The 24,310-nt window shown below is 42.2% G+C and overlaps 1 protein-coding gene across 3 annotated transcripts; it reads left to right on the forward strand.

Moving 5' to 3' along the window:
• The first annotated feature begins 675 nt into the window (after window positions 1-675).
• LOC134461082 (T-cell surface glycoprotein CD3 zeta chain-like) lies at window positions 676-23,861 on the forward strand. Of its 3 annotated transcripts, none has more exons than XM_063213843.1 (8): window positions 676-819; window positions 10,084-10,175; window positions 10,816-10,860; window positions 12,371-12,460; window positions 13,813-13,869; window positions 15,002-15,073; window positions 15,668-15,697; window positions 16,682-23,861. In XM_063213843.1, the coding sequence occupies exons 1-8, from the start codon at window positions 756-758 to the stop codon at window positions 16,757-16,759; spliced, it is 528 nt and encodes a 175-aa protein (XP_063069913.1). In that variant the 5' UTR covers window positions 676-755; the 3' UTR covers window positions 16,760-23,861. The 3 variants fall into 3 exon arrangements, with proteins under 3 accessions (XP_063069913.1, XP_063069915.1, XP_063069914.1); XM_063213845.1 differs by having other exon boundaries at window positions 13,816-13,869; XM_063213844.1 differs by having other exon boundaries at window positions 12,374-12,460.
• Window positions 23,862-24,310: the final 449 nt, after the last annotated feature.

Here is a 24,310-nt window from a genome sequence, read left to right on the forward strand (position 1 = left end):
ATGTTGCCAGTTTGACGCCCGACCCACCAGGTTGGTGGGGGGAGTAATTACCCAGTGCTGTCCCCCATCCTCCTCCATGACTGAGGTATCCTGAGCATGGAACCGTTCCGACGCACTGCTCCCTTGCACGGGTGAGGCATAAATGCAATTTCGTTGTGTGTGCAGTGAGCACTGTGTGCTATGGAGTCCTGCGTCACAATGACAATGGGAGTTGGAGTTTCCCAGTTGGGCTTTCACTTCACTTTCACATTAACCCATTGTGTCCTGGAGCGACATATACGCTGCATTAAGGTTCTTGAGATTTGAGCTGTTTTAGTAAAAATATGGGTATGTTAAAGATGAATGAACACATTCTAGTGCAAAATGAAGGTTCTAGCTTTTGAATGCAACTAATTTCATGTTTTTATGTGCTTCGGAGGCTGAGATATTTAGGTTTTAATAGGGAGAGGGCACCGGCTAAAATGGATTAATTGTGCGACATGCACTCACATTCTAGACCAGCAGGGGGAGCTATAATCAGCACACATCCGCTTCCTGTCCTCTTAGAGGTGGGAGGAGGTATGATGATGGTGATCACAAAGACTTGAGGGAGGGATGTCAGGGGGCCTGTCACGGCCTGAAGGAAGGAGGAAGACAGAGCCTGAGCAGCACATTCAGCTGCAGGGCAGTGGAACATCTTCTTCTGGTGAAGAAGAAGAGGGGACAGGAGGCGGACGGAAGGGAGGATAGGTAGCACAGCAGCTGAGGGAGGCAGAATGGCGAGAATGTGGGGAGCCACCTGCAGCCTGTTGGTGCTGTCCATGATGGTCCACGGAGTAGGTAAGAAGAAGTCATGAGATCATTCATTTGTTAAATCTTTCAAATTTCTACATATCATTAGGGTTTTACAGTATGCATGGTGCTCCATCTGCCCACTGGGCCCTGTTTGTGTTCTCACCTACATCCTAACCTCCAGCCAGCCCACCTCATGACCTTTAGAACACACTATGGGGGTCACCATTACTGTAGAAGACAGTACACTATAAACATTGCAAGACAGTTCAACGTAAAAAGGTAAGTTGCCTCAACTCAAGGCTTAACTCAACGTGAGGCTTTCTCAAGTAGAGTTAACTTACAAACTTAAGGCAGCATGGCAACTTACTGTTTTAACATTTAACTGGCTGCAATGTTTTACAGTGTAAGAGCTTGGGCGGTAGGGTAAATGTACTTCGACGAGGTATGTTTTGCAGTACGCAGCGTGACATGGTGTACTTTCCGCTGTCTGACGAGCTGAAAGGGACCGTCTGCCTCTTTTCATGTCGGCCTCCATGTTGCAATCACAACACACAGAGGTGGCAGAGGAGAATAGAGCAGGGCCCACTTGAGCAATCTGACAACACAACAGGTTGACTGTTTAGTTTTTGAGTCTCATGAAGTGTAAAACATTTGATTTGCGATGGTTAGGGGCAATGTATGGTCTTTTTATAGTTCTTTTGCAGTCTCACATTTGTATTGTTTTTGTTGTTTGACTGACGTAGATCTGAATTATTTATCAAAACTAAGCAGTTCATTTGTACTGCAGCTATTTCCGTAGGCCTACAGATACAACGCAAAATAGTACCGAAAAAAATATAGTAAACGCATTTGATTAACCCGCTCACCAGCCAAAGCCGTTAAATATAGCTAAATAAATAATGCATTACATTGCATATTTTGGATGTGATACATTAGTTCTGTATTGTACGAGGATTTGCTGTTCCTAAAAGACAGCTGAACACGAGACTTGAACACATGACATTTATATACACATATGATTAAAGATGTGAAACCATTTCAATTACTTTACTGACTTCAACGTTATGTATGCATTTGCCTGTATGGCCCTGTGTATAGATGTGAGTTTCTAAACACTATATATTGTGCTTTTGGCCATTGTGCATCCCATTGCGGTGAGAATAAAAAGTGAGTATAGGCTACAGAACTACTCTTCTAACCTGAATACCAAAGCTTTTTGATTGGACAGACTATTCTTGAAGTATCTGCATTTTAAACAGCATTTATATGTAGAAATACACATAATAACAATAATCAAAGAAACAATATTGTCATTACAAAAGATACCTCTTAATACGCAAAATGTATTGCTGTTTCAAGCAGATGTCTGTATGCGCATGCCTTTATGATATGGTGCTGTATGACTTACGAAACTCACTATCTCAGCGCTTAACCCCTTAGCGCAGAGCCTATGTTATAACCTTACTGTCACCAAAAATTGTAATGGCTATGTCTTAATCTAAGGCTCTCGGTACTGTCATAGCAATGTTGTTATGATGTAGTTGAGTGTTTTCAGCAAATAGTGAAAAGGCCCGCCGGCGACCCCATCTGCAGTATGAGGTGACTGGGGGGCATTATGCGAAATTCACATTATCATCATTAGTAAGGCTGATGTTATAGTTTTTTATACTCCTTTACACATCCTGAATGTGTAGCAAATTGTAATTTGTATTATGAAGTTTGTCATTTGAAGCCATGAACATCAGTGGGTATTCGTTGACGAAGCAACATAACAATTTGAAAAATCAGAGAAGGTGGTTCCCGATTAAGCTTCTCAACCGATGGGCCTAAGTAGTTGTTGTGCCCCCGGCCCTGTGCATGTCATTTAATATAATGGGAGACCATACACAGTTGAGACTGCAACAAAGAGAAAGTTCCACCACATTACAGCTATTTACAAAAAAATCTATGATATTGTGGTTGTTCAGCTATTTCCTAAACAGTATGTTGACCTTCCTGCACTGCAGGAGGAAACATGAGGAGACATGGAGGAGGGCACACATAAACCTCATGCAGCCACATATCACTCAACGTTCATGAATAGATTATATATTTAGTTTAATGCAAGTTTTTTTTGTCTGTTATTAGACCGGGGTGGGGAACCTTTTTCATTCGAGGGGCCACTTCAAATTCCTCCAAGTGCCGTCAAAAGTCTAGCCAGGCCGTGCCCTCCTAATGACGCAACGCCTTCATTGTTGCTACTAAGGTCAAGAGCAATGCACTTTTTCGGGACGCAAACAACCATTAGCAAACCAAGGGAGGTGGGTCATCCATGCTGTTCGAGAAATGTTAATTGTTACGGTCTTGGTCAGACCAAGTCTTGAAGAGATTTGAAAGTCGATGATAATCAGGCTAGTAAAAGTCCTCAAACAAAGGGCCGTACTATGAACAAAAAACAGGATTCCACCCTGCACTTTATATTGAAGGCAATTACCTTAAAAACAGACACAATATTATCTAGGTGCCCTGAATATAACTTAATTGTAATGTAAATGTAATTTCTAAGATTCCTTTAAAAAATATGTCACATTTCATGTGAAGATGCATAACATTAAAATCATATCAGGGGCCAGATAAAATAGTCTCATGGGCCCTCAAACAGCCCTCGAGACATACAGTTTCCCCACCCCCAGACCAACAGTTTTTGCCCTCTGCTTTTAGACTTGTGGTGTCGGATCATTGCAAAATCAACTAGCTCTAGGCCTATTATCTCATGTTGGCATATTGCACCTTTGCTGTTGAACAATATACATATTACTGTAGCCTACATAAATTAAGCACATACTGTATGTCGGTCAGTCATACCGTATGTGGTCAGTCACTTTTTCAGCCAAAATTATGCAAAGGTTTTTCAACCATCAACCATCAATGTCAAAGTCGACATGATTTTACAGAAGAAATGCACAGAATCGGATGCAAATGGATACATTTGTATTTTTAGTGTGGTGTTTTGCATTCAAACATTTTATTTGCGTTAACTAGTGTGACTATGAAAATGTTACACCGCCCTCAAGATCAAAAACTTGCGCCCAAACTGAAATTCTTAATGGTCTGCAAACCTAGTTTATTTGTCAAACATGGGCATGTTAAATAATGACAAACAATTTGTTAAAATTAAAAACCAAAGACACAGGATATCCCTTCTTACGGTACATACACACCGAGATATTCGCGTTCGCTTAGTGTGTCCGGGAGCATCGCCAGTCCGTGAGGTTCGCGGGCTGCCTTGCACACTGCATAGTCAGCGTCCACGTTCTATCCGCGGGCAGCAGCCATTCGTTTTAAATGGAGCCCGCTCATTGAACGCGGACGTCCACGCAGGAAAATAGACAGGAGTTCTATTTTCAAGGAGCATCGCGGACATGTCCGGTCAGGCCGAACATGCGCCACGCTTACAACGTGCTTATACCGTGCTCCTGTGTGCAAGGCATGACCTGTTTACATGTATTCTAACTGTTTCGGACTGATACCGGGGACGTTCAGTGGATGTCCGCGCTTGCGGTGTGTATGCACCGTTAGTTTTGAATGTTATTTTAACTACTGCTAAAAAAAATAACTTGAGAATGGTCAGTGCTTTGTCAACACATCATTTAAGCCTCGCTAATTATTTGGTGAATTATCGCAAGTCTGAGTAATCCCAAACAAGTGGGGTGCTGCACTCATTGTGTTGCCAGGGCATTAGGCATAGACAGACAAGGCAGTCGCCTATCGCACCAAATGCCTTTGGGGCGCCAGTAATGCCAAGAGTCCCACAGTATGAGGACATCAAGTAAAACAAACATTAAACTTTAGGTCCTGCCGCGCCTTAATGGTAGGGCACTAGGTTATTACGCCGGGTTCGATTCTAGCCCGGGTCATTTGCCGACCACATTACATTGTTAATGATTATTCATGAGAAACTAACTAAACATACCGTATGTAGGTATATCAGATGTATGATGCTATGTTTACAGATGCCAATATCTGAAAACAGAGAAAGGAAAGTGGGTGCTCATCTAGGGCACCAATTTAATTGACTAGAACCTGTGCATTGCTATATTTCATAGAAGTCTACGACTCGTGTGAAGCTTCTACATTGGCTGCGGAAAGATAGCGACCAGCAGCAGATAGCCGACCGCACCCTCAGACTTTATCAAACTGAAGGATGTGCTTGGCACCAATGTCGATCAGATGTACTCTCTCATGTCATATAGTTAGCTAACACATATTGTGCAAATATCATGTTAGGTTACTGCATCTATTTTAAACTCTGCTTTAGTTTTACACCTTTCTCTCATGTGTTTAGCCGGATCACACCGCACTCTCGATTAAAATGTGCCAAACACGAACAAAAATTGTAAAATTGAAAGAAATATGTCTGCACACTTAAATCCCCTTTGTGTTCTTTTTAATAATAGGCCAAGCTTTCGGTCTACTGACCTTCCTCAGGACTCAGTTCTCTACTGACCTTCCTCAGGACTCAGTTCTCTCAGCCCTGAGGAAGATCAGTAGACTGAAAGCTTGGCCTATTATTAAAAAGAACACAAAGGGGATTTAAGTGTGCAGATATTTTTCTTTCAATTTTACACCTTTCTCTCATAAAATCTTAAGCTATGACCCCTATCATAAGTTTGTTGTTACCGAAATGGCATCAAGTTGTAAAGTAAGCCTATTTCCAATATCTGTGTTATGTCGTTGTAGTGTACTACTATGCCGGTAAAGTCTTTTTAAAGATTTGTACAGCTTTCTACTGGCGGAGAGTTGTTCAATATGACCAAAATTCTGATTCTGTTTTGTGTAAAATAGGCAGGTGTCTGTATAAAGGGCTACGGAATGCTGACCAGCTTTTTTCCGCATAGAATTTCAGTTTTGTTCTCAACATAACTGATAAGGGAAGTGAGTATGTGATCTTGACATTAGATAGGCCTATTCTGGGTTTTAACAGGTGCACAGAAAGCATACCACTGGACAAGTGTGCATAATGTATTATATATACTTTATAAAAGCCTTTAGTTTAGTGTATGCATTAACCAATAATAACTTCTTCACTTACAGAACATTTTAACTTAATAGTTTCACAATGTTCATCCTGAGAAAAAAATCATATATGCATTTTAAAGGCGATTTCATCTCTGCTATGTCATTCCTGGAGTCATTATTGCCATTTCAATACTTGAATTCAAATACTTCAGCACTTTCAATACTGCCAATCAACATTAAGCATTCTCAGCATTATATGGTCAATGTTTCCATCTATATGTGATAATTAAGTTGATATGTTGATAATGTGAGCTTATATCAGAGAGAGTAGAGAGAGAGAGGTTCCATTGGCCCATTGTTTCCGGGTTCTATTATTGCAGGGGGGGAGACCTAGGCAGACCTAGGCAGACCTGAGGACTGTTCTATTCAATGCTAGGAGCATTATGACACGCCCCTTTAGGCAGACCGGAACCTGGTCATGTTAGGTGTCCATAGAAACCTATTATGTTGGCATATCTCTATACTTAAAGAATCTCTGCTTATATGCATTCCAGTCTTTGTGTAGTACAGTTGTTATTGCTGTACTAGAAGTGGTTGCGGACTACAGAAAACTGTTAAAAGGTGAACTTCCGAAAAGTAAACTAAGGCAGACATACAGAGAGAGTATTCTCAGAGTCAATGTGATAAGGTGACCGTGCGTCACCCTATCCATTTATATGGACATCATCAATACTTTCAGCAATGTTTTACAGACAATGATGTACTTTTGACGCACTGATGATGATTTTATGCTGAAACATGTCCACAACGGACCCGGTTTAGCTGTGAACATTAACCATTTACATAACCTTTTGCGAATCCTTTGTGATGTAAAGGATGACACTGATTCTGACACATCACGCATTAATGGCGCATCAAGAAAATATACTGAACTTCTGGCTCCAACTTCCCCCCTCGCTGAGGAAAATGTTGGAGCCCCGGTTCTCTAACTGTTTATTGTCCCATATTTAATGACATCTTGACAGTTTTTTTTTTATTCTATTGTGTCATGTCTCCCCCATCCCTCCCCTCTGCTCCTCTTTACTCTAAATAAATATATATGTAAATAATAATTGAAAAAAACACATTTGATGACACTAAAGATGACACTGACATAAACTCAGTGTGAAGCTCAATGAACTGAAACGGTTGTTTGTTTGTGCAACTGCTTTTGATGTGGCGCCAATATAGGCTCTGACATCACAGCCTGCCAACAGACATAAAAAGACTCTTTAACTCGCAGTGGAAACTAAAGGGCTAAAGAAATTAGAGCAGGAGAATGAGATTGAAAGCTGAACTTGAACATTAACCCCAAAAGAAAATAGGATAGCAGCTGTGCTCCAAAACCGGACATATTTATTATTTATTTTAGTCAGTATTTGAAAAGTTTTTTAGACAGATTTTTAATTTAGTAACCCATCCTAAACGCCTTTATGTTGTTACACACACACACACACACACACACACACACACACACACACACACACACACACACACACACACACACACACACACACACACACACACACACACACACACACACACACACACACACACACACGACGAATGAAAGAGAGAGAGAGAGAGAGAGAGAGAGGGAGGCAGATGGAGAGACGCAGCAGCAGTTGAGGCAAGGCGACCACTGCTCTAGCTGCTGAGCTGCTGACAAACGTGACCACAGAGACGTGCGGAAGCCCAGTTGTCTTCCTCTACCCTCTCTCTCTCTCACACACATGACAGAAATAACCTCACCTGAAGGCTACCCCCGGCCTCCTCACACACACACACACACACACACACACACACACACACACACACACACACACACACACACACACACACACACACACACACACAACACACACACACACACACACACACACACACACACAACACACACACACACACAAGCACACACACACACACACACACACACACACACACACACACACACACACACACACACACACACACACACACACACACACACACACACACACACACACACACACACACACACACACACACACACACACACACACACACATTTTTCTCTACTTCTGGTCAGGAGATCCAGATAACCACCTGCGCTGATTGAAGCAGAAAAAAAACAGAGACGAGGGTCTAGGCTGAGTTGGAGTGGGGTTGGTTAGCCAGGGTGTTCTTGAAGTTTACAACGGTTTACAATTCAGTTACAACTACGTGGATGATGATGATAGCTTTGAGAGTCTCTCTGCAATGCTACCCCAACCACGCTGAATTTAATTATTATCAATATAGAGACCTACGTATACAGTATGAGGGCAGAGTCGGTAAGCTTTGAATTGACATTTGCTGTGATGTCTTGTGTACTTTGCCAGATGCAATAAAATAGCCTAACCTGCAATTCAATAAGATGATACACGTGAAATAACTATTAAGATTTGTCTAATATTGTTTAGCATAAATGCCAAGTGGATATATGTGTTCCAATTGAAATCACTGAAACTCTGACGATATTTTCAAAGTCAACTGATATCTAAAACTAGAAGCACTCAGAGAGCGCAGACCTCCGCCAGGGAAGCTGCTTGATAGAACATTTGACTATGTTACACCCTATTTTCATTTGAAGTCTTTCTGCCTTCTTTTTGTGGAGTTACAATTTGGAATGTTTTCCCCCGCAATTCAATTCGTGGTCACTAGGGGCATCTAGATTTATCGGCCAGCAATGGTGAAGAATCTTTAAAAAGGTCCTGGTTCCGGTTCGTGATCTGTATCACCACCAGAATTTAATCGCTTGTTCCTTGGGTCATTACTGACAACTCCACAAAGTTTTGTCCAAATCCGTTGATTGGTTTTTTTTAGTTATCCTGCTGATAGAATATTTTAAAAAGTCCTGGTTCCGGTCCGTGACAGGGATCACCACCAGAATTTAATCACTTCTTCCTTGGGTCATTATCAACAACTCCACAAAGTTTCGTACAAATCCGTTGATTAGTTTTTGGGTTATGCTGCTGACAGACAGACAAACCAACACGACCGAAAACATTACCTCCTTGGCGGAGGTAATAATGTGGATGTTTTAGCAGAGGTCTCTGGTTTTAGGGCACTAATGGTCATTAGTCTAAAACCCATGCTATACACCTGGCCTTTGCAGTGTGTGTAGGACACACACAAAAGTCGATCATGACCAAAATAGAGTTGTCCAAAAAAAACTTTTGGTGGTTAGTTACTAAACTAGCAGGCAGGCAGCATCTTAATCCACTTGCCGTGCTGTGCTGTGCTGTGCTGTGCTGTGCTGTGCTGTGCTGTGCTGCGCTGTGCTGTGCTGCGCTGTGCATACCACCCAACACCTCTGATCTTGGATACTCCATAAACATTGATCATTTCAGTAAGACAACAGACTTGGGGGCTTCTCTGTGGTTTTGCTTAAGTGTGGTAAAAAGTCAGGTCTTGATTTGCAGGGGAAGATTGTGCACATCCCAGGACAATGTGCAGAACAAGGGCTGACTGTAGTTTTAGGAGTGACACTTAAAATCCTTTTTGTTGTCTTTTGTTATTTCATGGCAAAGACTACAAAAAGGATTTTAAGTGCGCAGACTTCTCATTCCGTAAAAAGTCAGGTCTTGTCATCGCCCTGTGCCTATGAACCTGAACCAGGTAACCTACTCTCTCCACAGTTTTTATCTGTCAGTTGGTCGCAACTTTTTTGAATAAATGCCCCCAAGACCTTATCATAAGACTCCCAACGCCCCCTTCACTTTATCATAAGCCTAACAACACCCCCCTTAGTCTCAAAAAAATGAAATCGACCAATGCCCTCCAATTGCAACTAAGCACTGCCCCCTCTCAGCTGTATCCTTCTCATCGCCGCCCCCCTAGGGCTCCCCCCGTAGGGCTGTAGAGCCCCCGTTGAGGAGCACTACTCTATATTCTGCTCAGGCCTAAAGACAGCCATGTGGCATCACATCCTCACTTTGTACTGTGTGGAAGTTATATAAATCAGAGACGAGAGTGGAGGTGAGAGGGTGACAAAGGCGTAGAAATGATCTATTTTTGTAGGCCTACAGTTTATAATTAGTGTGTCTAAAGTCAAAGTACTGTAAGGTGGTTACTAATTGTGTGTGTGTGTGTGTGTGTGTGTGTGTGTGTGTGTGTGTGTGTGTGTGTGTGTGTGTGTGTGTGTGTGTGTGTGTGTGTGTGCGTGCGCGCGCGCGCGTGCGCGCGCGCGCGTGCGTGCGCATGCGTGCGTACGTGTGTGTGTGTGTGTGTGTGCGTGCGTGTGCGCTACAGATGCTGTGAGTGACCCAGTGATCTGCTACATCTTAGACGCCTTCCTCCTGCTCTACTGTATCATCTTCACAGCGCTCTTCTTCAGGCAGAAGGTGAGATCGCACCGCACCCGAGACCTAGACCTAGACACGGCTGCTGCGGTGCCCAAATGCAGCCCCAAACACTCTGCCCTGCAAAACCTTACTTACAACCTTACAAAACTTTAAAACCTTACACTAAGCTGACACTTTTTTATCCAAAGCAACTTCCAGTTATTTACAGGGTATTGGTTATACATAGTCCCTGGAGCAGTGTGGGGATTAGGTGCCTTGCTCAAGGTCACCTCAGCCATGCAGTGCAGGGGTGGGATTCGAACCTGATCTAAAGTCCAACTCCATTAGGCAGCGACCTAAATGTGTATCAAAGGCTGCGTATATACAGATATTATTTTGTCAAAGCTGGGTTTGGACTGGCAATTGATTTGACCTTATTTGCCCACATAAGATGAACCTCTATTTTAAGAGCTACTTTTATCAAAGGCCTTTTCTTATATTGAGGCCAATTCTTGATTTTTAACAAGGACACTTGTTAAGGCATCACAACAACCAACAACTTGTTTAACTGGTTATGTTAACTGTTCAATGTTCTCCGTAGTTACTGCACATTGAAGGACAGCACTGAGAAGTAATAATACTCCAAACTCCTGTTGTGTATTTGTTTTCTAGTTGTCTATCTGTTTTGCCCTCTCTGTAGTTTGAGCAGAATCCACTCGTCACTGAGGAAGAAAACAAAGAGACAGTAAGTGGCTCTAGACTGCACCTCAGGAATTTCAATTTCAACATTCAACATTAGATGTATCATCTACAATATAGCATTATGGCTTTGCGTGTGTGTTATGGGTTAGGCCTGCAACCACAATATGTACATTCATACACGGTTTACTCTCGGCATAAATTTCCCTAAAAATGCTGTAAGGGGAGAAAAATGGAATTTGCATTCATGAGCACATGCATGTCTGGCAATACAGCACATACAGTAGGGGGAAATGGCCTGTTCAGAGTTTGATTGCTTTTGACTACCATTTCCAATGGTTCACTTTGAAATGTCCATTATCTGGCTGCAAACCTCTTTTAGTGTCGCATAGCGAGTTTTCCTCATTATCTTATTCTATTCAGCTTCTGCTGTTGCATATTTATCATGGAAACATTCAAGGACTCTTACATAAACTGCTATTAAAAATGGATCAAACATTTCTTGTTAGCTGGAAACAGCTTTTTTTGCATGGCTAGTAGCCATTCATTTGCATTTGCAAGTTTTGTAGGCCCGTATGACAGACAGAGAAGAATAAAATGTTTTATATGTTACAGCAGAATGGTTTGTTTCATTACTTTTATGCATATTTACATAACTAACAACTGCTCTACCTGAATGATCATAGATGGGTGTTTGTACTTTTTTATACCCTTTTTTATTAATTGGAATGAAGTGCGCAGTATTGCATGCGTTGAGAGGAACCGCATGCAGTATTTCCATATGCTGAGAGTATGATCGAGCAAACCTGCGTAGTGTCTGTATGGTGTGTTGTGTTGAGTTGTGCTAACTTGAGTTGTGTCTCTCTTGCTACGTCTATGCAGCATGTTGAGTTGTGCTAACTGGAGTTGTGTCTCTTCTTGCTATGTCTACGCAGCATGTAGAGTTGTAATGACTTTGCCTGATTTTCATAGATTTCAGATCACGTACAGCGATTCTGGTCTGACCAGGACTATAACGATTAGCGTTTCCATACAGGAAGAACTTTGTTTCCATGGGTTGGTTAACCCGCCTCCCTCGGCTTGCTACTGGTTGAGTGCTGTGCCGAAGTTTAAACCAAACATTTCTTAGCCCAATAGAACGTCTCTACTTAAACCACGTCACTGCCTTGAACACGCCTCTACCCAGGACGGTTGGAAATGCTCAGTTGATTGGTTCCAGACAAAGTGGGTGGAGATCCCGCTGTAGCAGGATTGAGCAAGCTCCTTGCCCTACTGTGTGTAGCTGAGCTGAAGGCGTTGCGGTGATGATGACTTGAGTTGTGTCTATTGTGTCTATGCAGCATGTTGAGTTGTGCTAACTTGAGCTGTGTCTCTTGTGATGTGTCTACGGAGCATGTTGAGTTGTGCTAACTTGAGTTGTGTTTCTGCTGCTGTGTCTATGCAGTATGTTAACTTAACTTAACATTGTTAAGTTGTGCTAACTTGAGTTGGGTCTCCTCTTGCTGTGTCTATGCAGCATGTTGAGTTCTGTTAACTGGAGTTGTGTCTCTCCCCAGCAGGAGGGTGAGGGTGAAGGGGGCACTTATGAGGCTGTGGGCACACAGATCAATCCAGAGCCGGAGCCGGAGCCAGGCCCAGTGCGGAGAGTGAGTGACATCTGTTCAATAACATCTGTGCATGCATAAATGTATACAGTACACAGCAATGTGTGTGTGTGTGTGTGTGTGTGTGTGTGTGTGTGTGTGTGTGTGTGTGTGTGTGTGTGTGTGTGTGTGTGTGTGTGTGTGTGTGTGTGTGTGCGCGCGTGTGTGTGTGTGTGTGTGTGTGTGTGTGTGTGTGTGTGTGTGTGTGTGTGTGTGTTGTATGTGTGTGAGCATGTGTCAAAGTCAACACAGGAAATGTGACTACTATCTGTCTTATTATACTATGTGATTCTCAGTCACCAAGACATACTGTGTTCTGTGGGAAACAGTGTAGCCTTTTTGTGCATTTGGGCCCAGTTTCGCTGGAGAGATAACAGATTAAGATGTGGCCTTTTTTAATATTGAGGACCAAGGTTATAACATGTAGGCTCTGTGCAAAGGGGTTAAAGATAAGAATGCTGTAATAATGATGAGGCCCTGTATGTTTTACAGTACTTTTTCAACATGATGTACATCACTGCTTTCACAAACACAAAATACATACACATACGCGTGCGTGCACACACACACGCACACGCACACACACACGCACACACACACACACACAGTTTTTGAAAAAAATAACCACACAGTAATGTCTAATGTCAGTAATGAGTTAAAGGAGAAGTCCAGTTTTTTTAACATTAAGGCCATTTTCTGAGTGGTCTGTAATGTTTTAGAGTCCCCCTCACCGTTTATTTCATGCTTGCTGCAGTCTCTGTTATTTGGCTGATTTGGATTTGATCTCAACCAGCTTTAGAATGGCCGTCTATGAGCACCTGCAACTCTGTTCTTAAAATCACCTTAGACATTTGTTTTCGAAAGTCTACAGTTCACAAAGTGGTTAGGGGTGTTCACTAGCAGTCCCTAACAAGTTTCAAGGAGAAATATGGCTTCTGTCATTTTTTATTTGCTATTTTGTGAAAGAAAGTGAAAGTGAAAGTGAAACTTAATTTACAAATTGCTACATAAAACACACATAAAACACGACAGATGCCATATTTCGCTACGAAAATTGTTAAGGAACACCAGTGAATACTGCTGAACACTTGCTGAGTTGCATATTCTTGAAAACAAATGTTAAAGGTGATTTTAAGAACAGAGTTGCAGGTGCCCATAGACGGCCATTCTAAAGCTGGTTGAGATCAAATCCAAATCAGCCAAATAACAGAGACTGCAGCAATCATGAAATAAACGGTGAGGGGGACTCTAAAACATTGCAGACCACTCAGAAAATGGCCTTAATGTTCAAAAAACTGGACTTCTCCTTTAAGTTTCCACTGTAAACCAAAACGCAACCCTTTTCTCCCTCTCAGCAGCGAGGCCAGGCGCAGCAGCGAGCCCAGCCAGAGGCTACAGATGACAACTATGCGGTGAGTTTGCCAACCACCAGCTATTAGCCCTTAGCTACACCCGGCCCCCTTCTGCAACCACAAGGTGCTCAAGTGACACGGTCACATAGGAAACTCTAACTAGCACACCTCGGCTCAGAGCCACAACGCTCACAGGTTTTGCTTGCAGGTGTCAAGCAACGTTCGAATATCCCTAATGCAATAGCTACTGTAGAAGAAGCGCTGCACCTGTGTTTTTGTTTTTGTTTGTGTGTGTGTGTGTGGTATGAAATCAACAGAATGTGGCTTCAAATCACAAACAGCAAAAAGGTTTAAAGTGTTGGTGATTTGCTTTTTTAAGTTGAGGTAAATGACAATGTTGTCAGCATAAAAGTCCTGCCTTACAATGTATTCAGGAGGAATGCAAGGCTTACTTTCACAAGCTGTTTAGTAGGCTTACACCTCTCTCAGAACAACAGTTCACTCACAATGAATTGTAAAACATATGTTCATACTGTAAAAACTTCTATTGGAGAAGTCTGTCTACTTCAGGGTGGGGAACCTTTTTCATTCGAGGGGCCACTTCAAATTCCTCCAAGGGCCGTAAAAATCTTCCAACCACCGTACTACTGTATATGAACACAAACCAGGATTCCCCCCTGCACTTTAGGCCTATATTGAAGGCAGCCACCTTTAAAACAGACCCCACCATCTCTAGGTTCACTGAATATAACATAATTGTATTGCAAATGCATTTTATAGGATTCCTTTACAAAATATGTCATATTTCATGTGAAGCTGCATAACATTTATATAAAATTATATTGGGGTCCAGATCAAACGGCCCAAGATTATTTTAATTCCAACGTCTCTGAAACAGCCTCAAGGGCTGTAAGTGGCCCTCGAGACATACAGTAGGTTCCCTATCTCTGGTATTGTCTACTTACACAACAACACTGCCATCTTGATTCACCTGTTTAGTTGATGGGCTTCATCAGTAAGGGCTGAGTCCATTCCTGGTGAAGAGATTGAGGCCAAACTGTGAGGATGCCAGTAGTGCCCTCATGAGGCTGCGTTGGGTACTACATAGAGATGCTGCTCAGAGACGATGCCCGTCATATCAGCCGGCCTGGCCACATGATATGTGATGATGTGTTTCTTCTGCCCTTCACAGGCTTTGCAGCACCGGACTGGTGATACCTATGCCAAAATACAAGGCAAGGGGAAGAAGAAAAAGAAGAAGGAGGCGAGTTCATTTACTAATGAAATAGATCATGAAGTGACTTTGGTAATGGCCGCAAGTACTAGTAGGCCCCCTATACTCAAGATCTCAGCTTAATTTAGATTTCATATTTAGGCTAATACATTGTTCAAAATTGATGAACGAGTTTTGTGAATTATAATACTGTGTATTATGCCTAAGATACAGTCTCTAGATAGTCATTGGGAACATGATGATTTGGTTGCCATTGAGAGCTTGACATTGTCTAACTCAGAATGCAAAAACTGAAAGTAACTCACCTCCCATTCCCCGGATAGCAGTCATGTCTGGACTGATGGGTTTCTTGTCTATCTTAGACCCCTGGGATCCCTTGTAGGCCTGCCCTTACGGTTACTGCAATCTGCATGCAATCAGCACATAAATCACTCCACTACCTACTTCTACAGAAAACAAATGTTTCATAAATACACCAATTTGCAAATGAATTGATGTTTTATGGTGTTATGATGTATATCTTCATCTATTATATAGTCCTTTGACAGAAAAATGTTTAAGGACCTCAAGCCTGCGCTATATAGAAGGGTTGGTTACTAATGACTACTTGTCTTTTGTCCACAGGAGCAGGGAGAGGCGTCTGGGGCTTATGAGGTATGGTGGTGGAAACAGACTCAATTTGTTTGTCATTGCTCATTGGCAGCCTAATGATGTCCTCACTTCTGTAATTGCATACGACTTTGGAGTGGCATGACCATGCCTCATTGACTACTAGCCGCCCTTACACAAAATGGTGTCAAATGTGTGGCACACAACACACAGGGCTAATGGCAGGCAGCTGGCTCTTGATCACTCAAAGTCGCCATTTTGAGCCGAGTTCTGTCTCTCTGGGTCCAAGTCATTTCTCCACAACGAAGTCCTTTCCTCTGTCCCTGTTGACTTGGGAAAAGCCAGTTTTACTGTATAATTTAGCATTAACAATACAAACATGATCTATCTGAACAACAATCCTGAAACCAACTTTGAAAGTGAAAGTGAAAGCCCATTGGGAAACTCCAACTCCCATTGTCATTGTGACACAGCACTCCACAGCACACAAGTGAACACTGCACACTGCACACAACGAAATTGCATTTATGCCTCACCCGTGCAAGGGGGCAGCCCTCAGTGGCGCCCCATGGGGAGCAGTGCGGTGGGACGGTACCATGCTCAGGGTACCTCAGTCATGGAGGAGGATGGGGGAGAGCACTGGTTGATTACTCCCCCCACCAACCTGGCGGGTCGGGAGTCGAACCGGCAACCTCTGGGATGCAAGTCTGACGCCCTAACCGCTCACCCATGACTGCCCTAACAGACTAACTTTGAAACAGAAAAATGTCCTCTTGATGTGCCACATGGCTTTCCCCCCAAAATATATAATTGTAGATTGAATGTTAAACGAGAGTGTCCAATGTTCAACTGACTTTACCCGAACTGACAAGGACAGGGGACAAGATAGGAAAGGGTACAAGATTGGAGAAATGACTGAGCACTCATGGCTGGATTAATGCACAAGCTAGATGTGGCTGCAGCCTATCTTGATCACACCAGTCATTTTAAGCTGAGCCTGTCCTCTCTCATTCTCCTTCCCCTCTGCAGGCTCTGACCCGACCCAGTGCTGATACATATAATGCCCTGGAGATGCGACCTCTCCCACCCCGGAACCCCCCCAACTGAGCTCAGACCCTAGAGCAGGGGTGGGAAACCTTTTTCATTCGAGGGGCCACTTCAAATTAAATAAAGTGCTCAAAGGGCCGTACCGTGTACACAAACCAGGATTTTCCCCAGCACTTTAGGCCTTTATTGAAGGTGGCCCCCATTACGACAAACCTCACCTTCACTGGTTCCACTGAAAATATAACTTAATTGTATCGTAAAATGTAATTCCTAACATTTCTTTACAAAACATGTCATATTTCATGTGAAACTGCATAACATGAAAATTATATAATGCCCCCCCAAGCCATAGGTTCCCCACCCCTGCCCTAGACCCACACCGCCCAGGCCCAGTCACTACTCTCCAACACCCAGCCTGGCTCATGAATGACTTCATATCATACAATAATTATTCCCTTTGTTTTAGTCATGACTAACCTGTAGAAATGGTCATGCAAGGCCTGTATATATACACATTTTTAATTGGTCTATCTAATAATTTGTAATTCATCAGACAGATTTCAACAGTCTTGCTCCCTCAATCAGTTTTGTGTATTCTGCTTGATGTGTGGTGAGTCAAATGTGGTTTTCCCAGAGCATGCAGGTACCTCCTGAGAGTATTTGAGGAGTACCATCACAAATGTGTGATTAGAATTTTGCCAAAATTTTGAGTTCTCAGTATGTCATAAGGACTTTTAAACACATACTTTTATGGGAGCTGTGGGTGTTCGAGCAAAATTCTAGAACTGAAGGAAAATCCTTATTCCTCAAAGGGTTAACACCTGAACAGTAGCCGTTAATTTGAACCTCAAGATGTCAGTGGGGTTAAAATGGCTAGAGGACAAAATAGCTCTGTAAATATTTCAGCGACACAGTTCCCCCCCCTCTCCTTTTGCGCTCTGCGGGTGATGAGAGACTTGAGGACCTCACTTGCTACATTTACATGAGACATTTAATTCGGAATTAACCGACTTAAATTCTGAATAAATATTAATTCCTCTTTGAAAATGCTGTGTGAACACTTGACAATTCGGAATTAAATGAAAGATCAAAGCAAATTTTACGGAACTATTAATTCTGAATTATCGTAATTTGGAATTAAAAACGTCATGTAAACGTAGCAACTGAGGAGAGGTTCTGAAAATCTTTACTTAAACCCTTTTTCACGCATGTGAATATTTTTGCTTACACAAAACTCCAATTTAAATATCCAATTTAGGGAGCTTAAATACACCTGTCAAAATGATGTTTTTTTCAATCCACCTGCCGTTTTAATACGTACACGGATCAAAAATATCTGCTTTTAAAAATATCAGAATACATGTAACCAATGCTAGCGTCTTCAAAGATACACTTGCACGATGTGGTCCTAAAACCGGCCTACAAAGTTTCTGCGCACCATCATCACCCATTCAATGCTGAATTCTAAGGAACTGTTTATAATAAAATGAAAATGTGCAATTCACTTTGATTTTTTTCCCCCTCAGGCCTGACAGTGTTTTGTGGTTTAAACAATGTAAGTGAATAGAATGATTGAAATGCCAATTTGACAAATGAACTCATTCATTTAACTCCTTTGGTAATGATTTAGCAACACCCCTCATAATAACCATCATGTTGATGCGTGCAGAGCTGCATTCACGAGAGCACACGTTCAAACTTTGTACATTTGACCAAGAAAGTCATATTACAATATTAAAACACTTGGAAAATGGTTTAATGATGTTTACAACAAAAGAAAAACTGTACATCTACAGTAAAAGATTATCTTTATATATATATAATATATAAAAAGGAAAAAAAATACAGCAGACCAAAATAAAAAAAAATAAAAACAAAAAAAGAAAAAACAAACAAAAAATGCATCAATCTACCATGTATTCTGATTCACATACTTTTAATCATTTTTCCTACACAGTCATTCAGTACTACACCACCATGTTTTGCAGCCCATTTTACAGTCTGGTCACTGATGTGTGTCCCCATGGTAACCAAGATGGGGGTGGGGGGGTAGGTACCCCTCCCACAAAAACAGTGTCACTATGACAACAGTGAGAGCGAGAGTTCTACAGAGAGTAAAGACCAAAGGCTTGAGAAAGAAGAAGAGGGCCACACATTCCTTGAGCCAGAGTTGCAGGAGATGAGAATAACAAAATGCTTTATATGACGCATTTTCATTTTTTTTTTCGGAAGAGTTCCACTGATGTGTTATGTACAATTATTTTTTCCTCTTTTTTTCCTTCTTGTTTTGGTAACTTTTGGGCAGTGAAACTGATAAATCACACACATTGACACACCCAAAAACATACAAAAATACTATTTCATTTACCTACCAAGAGAGTAAGACAGTTCTGTAAGTTTAACTCCATGCGGTGACAGAAAAAAGATCAATACACCCAACAAACAAGAAATTGAAAACGACAAACTTTTTTTTCCGTCTTTCACGTTAAGTATCTCAGAAAAATACCAAAATATACATCTAAGCTTTGGAATTACTGAGGTTAGAGCTAAATCAGCAGGGAATGGACTGAGGTCTCTTTCACACGCACGCTTGAGAGGAGACGTAAAAAACAACAGTTAACGAGAGTAGTAGAGGGAAAAGAAAGTCTTTGGTATCTGTGTTTGTCATACATGTAATATTTGGATTTTTGCTTTGGGATAGAGCTTGTAAAAATTCCCACGGACCGCCCCCGAGTAGCGGTGCAACGTCTAAAGCGAAGTGGGGAGCGGGGAGAGAAGGGATCGGCCCGGGGAGCCATTTGGTGAAGCCGCGTCGTCAAGACTGAGTGGAGGACTACGATGCATAGTTGCACACAGCTGATGCGTCTGACAAAAAAACAACCAAACAAAAACAAACGACCAAAACAAAAATCAAAAGAACGACGGCAGAGCACTACATTACAGACGGATACGGAGACAAGAGACAGACACGAGGGGTCCAACGTCACAGGAGAGAGTGAAAGGGTGAGGAGAGAGGCGGCATGTCATAGGAGACAGCTTTTGCCTACAAGTGTCTCGGAGTTGTGGCCTAATGGCCACGTTAAAAACCACATTGTGTGGCTGCGATATACAAGCGCGGACTCTTGAAAGCTTGGCTCGACATGCAGGCCCCTCCCGACCCAAGCGCGTGCGTGTTTAAGAGACCTTCACCCAGCCCAGCAAGGGTTCGACACGTCCGTTGAGAGAAACCGACCCAGTCCTACCCATCTCCACACAACCCTGACTATTTGTGTGTGTGTGTGTGTGTGTGTGTGTGTGTGTGTGTGTGTGTGTGTAATGTTCTGTTAGCGGATGGTGTGTGTGCACATGCAGGGTTGTGCTGAGAGATAGTTTAGTCTGTACAATCACTTTTAGTAAGTCTTTGGTTACCATGGAGAGAAAAGTGGGGAGACTTGAGAGCCAAGCCAAGGAGACAAAACGCCAGACAACACCTTTGCTGTCCCCACACACACCACACCACACCACACACTACACATTCACAGCTACATTCAGATGTGTGTTTGTGAGAAAGAGAGAGATGGAAGGCAAACAAAATCAATACAATGATTGTCAAATCATAACAAAAGTAAATGAAATGGGAGGAAAACGGAGAATATATAAGACAGAATATATAATATATTTATAGATATAAAAACAATGCACATAAAAAAAAGAACAATACTGATTTCAAAATTAAACAGATGATTAACAACTCAAGGAAACAAAGGGGAAAACAGGATCTTGTTTTTAAGTTCATGAAAGAAAAAGGTTCAGCAATGAAGTCCTTGCTGACATTCAACAGTGTGAGCGTGTGTGTCTTTTGTGGTTGTGTGCGCACAAGCACGTCTGTATCTCCTTGGCTTCCTCCAGATCGCACACACACACACACTCCCCAGAGGCTAAATAGACATGGGCAGACTCCTCTCCAGACATTTCATTTTTGTATCTTTTTTTTTGTATTCTTTTTTCTGTTTTGTTTTTGTTTTTTTTGTGTTATTTTTCTTAAAGTAGATTAAAGCAAATTTGACTCAGTCTTGAGTTAGAAATGAGGTATACAACAGCTGCTTTTTTCCCAGACCCACTACACAACTTCTCTGGTGTGCCGCCCCATGCCACCCCAAGGCGTCCACCTGCTATCAGCGCTAGGACAGAACGAAGTTCCCCTCGCCCAGAGACCATCCACCTCTGGGCCAATCAAATCACGACACAATCAATCACCACCCAATCAGAAAGACCAGCAGCTCTACTCCTAACCAATCACAGACTAGAGCGTTCAAACTCTAAGCTTCTACCATCCTAGAGACCAAGCGCTGTAGAGGGGACGCTAGAATGAGCACATAGGTTTCAAAACCATCAACAAAAAGAAGCACAGAGTGGTCACTGTGGTATTTTATCTCTGACAAATTTGGTTTCTCTTTGAAAGAGAAACTGCCTTCAGAGAGAATCACTTTTTTTAAATTTCCAAGCACTCCACCTAGAAATTCTTCAGGCTTCACTACAGGTCAAACACAAAATGGCGGCCACAGACTACAAAGGTCAGTCGAGCTCAGCCATTTTCACCCCACATGAGCCGGTTCTGTAGTAAAGCTTTTTTCTTTTTTGCAATCTTGCAGGTGTTGCAACCGTCCATGTCACACCATGAAAACCACAGATAGCAACAAAAACCTGAAAACACAATGATATTTTTAAAAAAATGGTACAAAAACAAGAAATCCCTCACAGCGTTGTTTCAGCCCAATTGCGCATGATCCGAGTGAGTCCGACATACATACACGCATGCAGAACGTCTTTCCTCCCGCACACTCACACTCAAGTTTGCTACACTGTTATCTATCGTCCTACAAAAGATAAAATAAAGACAGTAAGGCATAAATGATCAGAGTAACTCATGTTTGCTTTGTTAAAGAACTAAGAAAGCCAGTGATGCTGCTCCCTCATGCTATAGAAACAAAGGCAAAAAACAAAATGATTGTTAAAAACACATCAAAATCAAGTCTGTAATCAAGAACAAAAAAAGAGGTTAAGATCAGGTGCTTTAGAGTTTGTTACCCCAGCAACAGTGAAAGCAGGGCGTGCTATATGTAAGGAGCACCAGAGGAAGCCCCTCCTATGTGTTAGGCCACACCCTTTGTGGGAGGAGTCACATATGACAGCAACTCACCCAGAAGGGGTGTGGTTTCATTTTTGGTCTGGACAAAGATTTCAGAATTGCCATCATTATTTAGTCTTTTTTTTCAGTTTCTTTTGTGAATAAACATGACAAAAACACTACATTCAATCTTGATAATAGATCAAATATAAAATATGAATATCTTACATGTGTGTATATATATAGCATTTAAAAAAAAGAAAAGATTTTTTTCCTCTCTAATCGTTAAGTCGTTCCTCAGATAAATATATCAGTAACTCCTGGTGGCCTCTGTGCTGAGCCAGAGGGCCAAGCTACTGCACTACAACTTAGATAACATAACCACAAACAAAAAGAAAAACTACACATCCCAAGAGGCCGAGCTGAGACCTCCGGACAGACCCAGCGGAGTGAGCAGCAACAAGACATCAACCCAGCCGCAGAGACAAAGGCTTTTTACTTTAACTTTGGCAAGTAGGATAAAATAAATCATTACTGGTTAACCTGGAATCACCCTAAGAAGTAGTAGTACTTGAACTAGCAGTAGTAGTTTGTCTTTGACATTAGGTTCTTCTAGCGGAGGATATTTTTTTGTATTGTTTTTTTTTTGTGGTGTTTTGTCATAATAGAAAAAAAGAGGTTAATATTGGATTTGTGGGTGTTATGTTGTTTAAAGTGAACCTTTCTGCTAAGTGCTGCTGAGGTATTTAATAAAAAAAATAAAAAAAAGTTATAACGTACAAAAACGACGACATGATAAGAGATGAGCACTGCGGGGGTTTGCTTTTGAGGCAAGAGGCAGTGTAACTGCTGTTAGCATGGAAGGGGAGATGAACAGAGATACGTTGAAGACGCATATGCAAGAAGCACTATAAACATCTAGACAGGCACAGTAACAAAAAGCAATACAAAATTGGCATTTTCTCTTATGTATTAGGCTCCAATAGGTTTTTTTTAACCATACCACAGCAAAAGGAGCAGGTTAGTGAAAATTATTGTCACCATAATATCGATATTTTTACGTTTTTTTGAGGCGGCTGCCTCAACGGATGAAGTGATGGAAAGGTGGTTTGATGATGACAGAGACGATCCACACCAATTACCAAAAAAACACTCAACAGCACTTCAGGAAGGCTCTGAGATTCTTTGGATACATTAAACTACCAAAAGCTCGAACAGTGTACCATTGTGTTTTGTCGTTTGGCATTGTTCGAATAAGCACGGTTTCCTTCCACCACCCTGCCGATATCCATGATACTGCACAAGCTCTTGTCCTTTAATAGCTATTTTTCATTCTTTCTGGAAATATTAGTTGAACAGATTGTTTTTGTTTTCTCTGCAAGTGGAAAATAAACAGGGTTTTTCAGTCAGTAGTGTATCGACTAGTGAGCGTGAGGACAGCCCTCTCGGCTTGTCCTACACAGGCACAGCAGCTAGTGAGAAGAAAACGACTTTGGTTCAAGCTTTCCATCATGGCTGAGACAATTGGTAGGAAACTTAACAAGGACAGAGAGAGAGAGAAACAACAGGAACAGCCCCTTTTGGATCGCCAACTACGCACTGTCGGTCCCTAATGCCTCAGTACTGGATTAATCGCCGGTCTGCAGAGGATCACAACTCCCAGTTTGCCATGGAAAGGGAAAAGGGAGGGGGAAAGGGGAGGACCAGGAGTTTGAAGTCACACTAGCACAAACGCACCAAAAGAACCGCCAAGGAACTCCTTGGCTCTTCTGGTGCTCCTTTGAAACCAAACTTCTGCTTGGGTCCAACACACACAAAACACACAACCCCAAATATATTAATATTCTTTTCTTAGGGAGAGGGCAGGTCAAATGCAGGACAAACTGCTCTCGTCTTGCACTCAAGACATTTCATCATCAAGCCCGCCCCGTCCGCCACACCCCAGCCAGAGTGAGGCCTCATGCCTCCAACTAGCGACCGACGAAACCCTAAAATCCCCCACAATACACTGCTGCTCCACTCCAAACCTGCTCTGCTACAGCGGAAGTGTCCTGCTCACCACCCCAAAGCCCCCATCCCATCCCCATACACCCTCCCCTAAAGCCCCAACCCCCCCCCCCCCCCCCCCCCCCCCAAACGCCCTGCCCACAATTGTTTATTTTTGGTTATCTGCGTTGTCGCTACAGAGAAGAGCAGGGAAAGCCTTTGTAACAATTTAAAAAATAGGTTTTGTCTTTGGACGTCGTGGATCTTCAAAATATTGCATTTTTCAAAAATCTCCTGCTGTCTACCCAAGAGCCTTGACTCATAAATATTTCAGGCTTACGCTACACACTACAATGACAATATACAGCAATAGTTTAACAAATATTTTTGGTATATCTTGGAAAAAAAGGCCAGTTGAAGGCCTTGAAAAGAACGACCTCAACGTGCGACAGAAGAAGTTTTTCCTCCAGAGTAGGCAGACTGCAGTTCTCTAGTCCAGTTTTTTGGTACAGACACTG

This window comes from Engraulis encrasicolus, chromosome 13 (genome assembly GCF_034702125.1).
Source record: "Engraulis encrasicolus isolate BLACKSEA-1 chromosome 13, IST_EnEncr_1.0, whole genome shotgun sequence".
In the NCBI taxonomy this organism is placed as follows: Eukaryota; Metazoa; Chordata; class Actinopteri; order Clupeiformes; family Engraulidae; genus Engraulis; species Engraulis encrasicolus.